The following is a 6487-nucleotide window of genomic DNA, read 5'->3' as shown; positions in this document are numbered from 1 at the left end:
GTTCTTGCACCAAGATAGATTGGCGTATATCTCCAAACGGTTTGTATAAACAACGTTCACTTTTAATTTCTTACAATACTTACATTCTTTATCTTCACCATTCACTTTTAATTTCTTAAGATGTTGCCATGATGGTGAACGTGTTGTTTTTTGGAACAGACCCTTTCAATTTCATTAAATGTATCATCAATATGTGTCTTATTTTCTTGATCGTTTTCTTGAGTAACAGAATCAATATACCTTTAAAAGCTAACAACTACTTTTGATGAACATTTCTACACAAATAAAATTACAGCTTCCACGGCCACGCCTTAAAGACCTTGAAATTTGAATAATCATTTTGTTATAATTCACAATTTTGAAATAGTAATAAAATATAACTAAAAATTACTTAGAAAATAAAATGAATACATATAATATTTTTCCAACACACTACAATCAACATTTTGAAAATGAATATATATATATATATATATATATATATATATATATATATATATATATATATATATATATCAAACTTAACAAAATAAAACATTGGTTCTTTTATTTATTTTTTATTTCTTAAACAAGTCCACACCAAATAATAACCAAGCATCACATGTTCACATCTCACAAAGCAATGGCTTACAAGATATGACCATCATCTAGAGACTAGAGTCCATAAAACATACTAGAAATACCAATAAATTATGCCAAATTAATTTCTTGATTGAATGTTTAATCAGAACCATCATATCCTAACCAAAATCAAATCCCATATCTGCTTATAAGTTAAAACCACCAGACATGGTCTAAAAGGAGCTTATGATTTATTTTATATCAATGAGCCTCAGGCGGAGGTACATTAGCTTTTGCAAATCCTATCCACACCACAATGGATACAGCAAGAATAACCCATCCACATATATCATACTTCAAATCACAGCTCTTCTGTGATTTCAATCCCTGCAATCAATCCACACAAACACAATATGTTCATCAAATGACATTTTTGCCCTCAAATTATTCATTTGCAGACAAGATAAGAGATGATACCCTGGCATTGGCATTGGAAGATGTTGATGAACCTGCTCCAGCCCCTGGCCCTGAGGCCGTGATTTGTTGACTGAAATTTTGTTTATGGAGCTCTTCGTGTAATTGTGGTGCCTGAAATTACAAAATTTTATAAAACAAACCGATTTTTTTTATACGAAATATGCAACAGTATTTCAAGATTCAAGTCTGATACTACACAAGTTTAAAAAAGGATATGATGGAGAAATTGAGTGAGACAGAAGGTTGAAGTTCTTGTCTTGCTGTCCAAAAAATTGAGAAAGAGAGAGATAGATACAGGCAAATGACTATTTTACCCTCATGTGCACATCACATGAGGGTTAACAGCAGGAAACTACCGGGGTTGGTTTGAGGGACCAAAGGTACTGATTTAGATTGAAATAGAGACCAAACTTGCAAAAATCATGATAGTTGGATATTTTGATCTTATAATGAAATGTGTATCAAAAACAATGATTTTGCATGAAAAAGGGAAAAGGTAAAATGTTGTTGCATAAATGTGCATTTACCACAAAAGAAAAATGCTCAAATAAACTCAAACTCTTTAGAAAGATTTGGATATCAGCTTGGAGGAACAAGAACAAGAATATACCTTTGCAGCTACTTCAAATGATTTCTGATAAAGTTCGTTTCCTGGATCCTGCAACAGGCAATAATTAATCAATTCAACTGCTGACACCAAATAGAAAAAAGACATAACTGAATGGTGCATGATCTTGGGGTTATTATACATGCATGATAGTCTATATAAGCAAATATAGATAAAACTAATGAGAGTGTTCAGTAACCGAACACTTATGAAACTGTATATTTTGCAACCATTTGTAGAGATGAAACTTGCCTCATCAATTGCCTTCTGAAAGTAAGTATAAGCCGAATCAAAATAACTTTTGGCTGCATCTTTGTCAGGAGTCAAAAAGGCATAAGAAGTTTGAGCATTACCCATGCACCACAATGTGTCATGTTTGTTTGGGTCGATGGACAATGCTTCATCCAGTTTCGATATAGCATCTGTAGAATAAAAACTTAACAAGCTCAAAACGAATAGAAATCAAAACCTAGCAAAAACATTAATTCCATACAAATTAGGGCACTTTATTTTACCATGCTTTCAGAAAACCACATAACCAAATCAACTCCAAAATAAATCCGAAAATCACATTGCTTACCTTTAATCATAGTCCTCGACTCCTCTACACTCTGGAATGCCGACAATTCAAGCAAAGCCCCTCCCCATCTGGTTAGATTCTACGCAAATCGAGGAACAAGGAGATACAGAAATCAGACGATTTTATTGAACGAGCACCGAAAAAAAAAAAAAAAAAAAACAGGAATACATAGAAACGTGAAGATACATTTAACACGTGGTGCGCGAACCCTAACCTCGGTATCGAGAGGATTTTGGGCATATGAGGCTTCGGCATTCCGGCGAGCATGCTCGAAAAGGAGAAGGCGATCGAAGTCCATTTGCATTTCCATCGTTGACGTCTGATCTCTCCTTCTCCCCAGAGAGTTAACTACTATCTGTAGCCTGTAGGTTGTGTGCACGAGGATCCTTTTGGTTATCACCTTGGGCGCAAATCTGCGACAAATGTGCAAGTTCAACCGCTTTTGCCGAAAAAAAAAATATTTGGATAAAATTGTTAATTAGATTATAAAAATACGTTTCAAAAATCAGAATTTAATCCTATTCCATTTTTTACCTTAATTTTACCCAAAAAAAAATATATTCCTAGAATATTTCATTTTTTTTAACTTATATATATTATAAATACACATATCTACTAATTAGCTTTTAACAAATACATATGATATTTTTTAAATACAATAATATTATAAATTATATTATCATAAATAAAATATTTATATAAAAATTTAAATTAATTATTAATTTATCATAAATAATTAATTAATAAATAAGATTATGTTTATAATAAATATATTAAGATCATATTCATATTCATATTCGATTACTGAATTTTATAAAGGGCTAATGTCATAAAAACCCTCAAGTTTTTAGGGTTTTGTCGGTTTTGCCCGAACTTGAATTTTATGTCCGCTTTTACCCTAACATTTTCCAATAAATGTTCGGTTTTACCCTTTTACCGGTGATAACAGGTTACCATCATATTAACTTCGCAAAAAACCCTTAAGTTTACAGTTTTTTACGTTTTTACCCTTAAGTTTATAACTTTTTTTACACTTTTACCCTATGTATTTTTTTTCATATTATACGTATTCATGCAGAAAAATCATAGTTATATACGGAAATTTTTTTAATTAAATATTGTATTTACATTTTTAATGTTATTTCTTTATATATATATATATATATATATATATATATATATATATATATATATATATATATATATATATATATATATATATATATATCAATAAAAAAAACTTGTTCAATCATAAACATGTTTATATAAGTATATACATATATTTTTACAAGTGTAAATATGTATTTTGATATATGTTTTTTTTAAAGTATAAATATATTTTTAGAAGTATAGATACATATTAATATATAAAAATGTAAAAATATGTATTTATACTTCTAAAAACTATATCTATAAATCACGTATTCATAATTCTAAAAATATTACTTATCTTTTTAAATGATATAACCTTGCAAAAAAACACACACACAAACATATATATATATATATATATATATATATATATATATATATATATATATATATTACATTAAAAAAATACAATATTTAACTAAATATTTTTTCGTATATAAATGCGACTTTTCTGCATGAATACGTATATTATTAAAAAAAATACTTAGGGTAAAAGTGTAAAAAAAATAATAAACTTAAGGGTAAAAACGCAAAAAAAATGGTAAACTTAAGGGTTTTTTTACGAATTTAATATAATGGTAACCTGGAAAACCTGTTATCACCGGTAAAATGGTAAAACCGAACATTTTTTCGAAAATGTTAGGATAAAAACGAACATAAAATTCAACTTTGGGCAAAACCGACAAAACCTTGAAAATCGAGGGTTTTTATAACATTAACCTTTTTATAAATCATGTTATCGTGTTCAAGTCTTTAGTATATATTTAATTTTTATATGAATTAGATAAATAAATATTAAAGTCTATATTTATGATTAATTAATATAAATTAGTATATAACATAATATTACAAATATTAAATATTGCATTTAAATTATAATTAGTAGATAAAAATAAACTAAAAATGTATGATATAAAAAAGAGAGGGACTAAAATCGGCAACCAAAAATTCAACTCTATTTTTTGAGATATAAATAGTATTCCCCCAAATATTGGGGAATACTATTCATATCTCCCAAAATGGAGATGAAAATGAGATTGAGTTGGAAAAAGAATGGAGGAAGAAATGGGGGAAAAATAAAGTTTGAGGGTGGGTTAGAGATGCCCTTATAAACTTGTATAATTACATTGTAAAACTTCAACTACATATATATCCTTATAAAATTATAAATTCACATATACATCGAAATATATAATTGAATGATAATTAATATATTTAAAAATTAATCGTTAAACAATTTTGTTATTCCTTTAGTTCTTTAGTTAAAATTATACAAAAAAAAAACTAATTTCAATGTGGGTGTTAATATTTTGTAAGGATTGATAAAGTAAATAGATTGAGAATAATAATAAGAAAAGTAATATTGTAATATTACAAGTTAATTATATTTATAATAATAATAAATCAATTTAAAGATAGTGTTTTTATTTTTTTAATATATTAAATATAATTAAATTAAATATTTAGATATAGATGAGATTTTATAGGTTTTATAAGGATATGCATTTAATTTAAAGTTTTGCAATGTTATATATGTAATTTTAAAAGTTTACAAAGATATATATGAAATTCTCTCATTTTTTAAGTTAAATGACTTTCAAAAGTACAGAGTCTAGCTTGGTTGTGAGTTTCGTCTCATCAAATATAAAGCGATAGTTAATCTGCTCATATTTATTTTTTATAGGCAAAACTTCGGTCTATGGTTTATAACCATGGCCTGACACAAAACTCACCATCGACACAAAGCCATCGTTCGAATTAAAAAACCACCATGGTTCATAACCAAGGGTTGGCAGAAAAGTCATCATCGGCACAAATCCATGGTTCGACTTAAAAATCCACCATGGTTCGGTACAATAGTCACCATCAGGTCGAAGCCATGGTTTGACTTAAAAAGTCACCATGGTTCATAACCATGGTCCAACACAATAGTCACCATTTGCTCAAAGCCAGGGTTCGACTCAAAAAGCCACCATGGTTAGGCATACATCGGTACAAACCCATGGTTTGACTTAAAAGCCACCATGGTTCAGCACAATAGTCATCATCGGCTCAAAGCCATGGTTTGACTTAAAAAAAACACCATGGTCTGACACAAAAGTTACCATCGGATTGAAGCCTTTAGTTTGACCTTTGTATGTAAACAAAAACTATCATCCACGATTACTAAGTTAATCAAGAAAAGTGTGATATGATGTGTGAATTTATATGCGAATTTAAGCTAAGACGCAAAGATTCACTAAGTGTGGAGCATTCCATGACAAAATCCAAAGAATCTGGTTCTAACATACCACAAATCTATATCAGAAGCATGGAGTAAAGTACAAGTCCTACAATACAAATGCTTGAGGTAGATAAAAACAGGACGCACAAACATATATTATTAAAAGAGATAGGCAAAATACATAGTCAGACACTACCATTACAACCAATACCAAAAGTGCCAAAGTTCAAGATACATAGACACATCAAGCAAACAAAACGATAGCAAAACATAATAATAAATAAGGGCGCCCACCACTTGGAAGAATTGACCTGTTCAGCCTCATCATATTGAGGGAGAATATCTTCCAAACGTTTCTTCAAAGATCCCACATAAATGTCCTTGACATCCAACATCTTGAGAAGAGAATAATCATAGTTGACCAGCTCAGAAAAATGCTCTAGCACTGTCTCGTTAGAATTAGGGTAGGATTGCAAAAGGTTTGTAATGTCCCAAAAATTCAAGGTAAAAATTTCATTTTTAAAATAACCAAAAACCAACATTCATTCATAAAAGATAATCAGTGTATGATAATGTATTCTCATATAATAATGATAAATCAAAAAAGTAATGCAGAATAAAATTCCAGGGTGTGTAATGCGATCATGCCGATCTCTTTCATTTTGAACCGGAAGTACTTGAAACATTTAAACACAAATTGTAAGAACAAAGCTTAGTGAGTTTCCCCCAAAATACCATATATCAAACAAGAACGGGGCCAACCCAACATACATGCTTCGGGCCCTACCCACGCATTCGGACACAACCCATATTATTCGGCCCTAGCCCATATAATCAGGCCCAACCTATATAAAACATGCATACACATACAAGAGTCACAAAGACA

At 29.6% G+C, this 6487-nt stretch overlaps 1 protein-coding gene across 1 annotated transcript; it reads right to left on the bottom strand.

Annotated features, from left to right (window-relative positions):
- Nucleotides 1–587: 587 nt before the first annotated feature.
- LOC145160615 (mitochondrial import receptor subunit TOM20-like) lies at nucleotides 588–2644 on the bottom strand. The gene is made up of 6 exons (XM_079079886.1): nucleotides 2440–2644; nucleotides 2226–2304; nucleotides 1898–2067; nucleotides 1649–1696; nucleotides 1039–1149; nucleotides 588–948 (listed from the first exon to the last, which is right to left on the bottom strand). Exons 1-6 carry the CDS (start codon nucleotides 2533–2535, stop codon nucleotides 823–825), a joined length of 630 nt encoding a protein of 209 aa, XP_078936012.1. The 5' UTR covers nucleotides 2536–2644; the 3' UTR covers nucleotides 588–822.
- Nucleotides 2645–6487: the final 3843 nt, after the last annotated feature.

This window comes from Lactuca virosa, chromosome 2 (assembly GCF_052849685.1).
Source record: "Lactuca virosa cultivar CGN04683 chromosome 2, Lactuca_virosa_CGN04683_v6, whole genome shotgun sequence".
Classification (NCBI taxonomy): Eukaryota; Viridiplantae; Streptophyta; class Magnoliopsida; order Asterales; family Asteraceae; genus Lactuca; species Lactuca virosa.
Note: the sequence above shows the minus strand (reverse complement) of the source record. Positions and strands in the feature narration are given on the sequence as shown.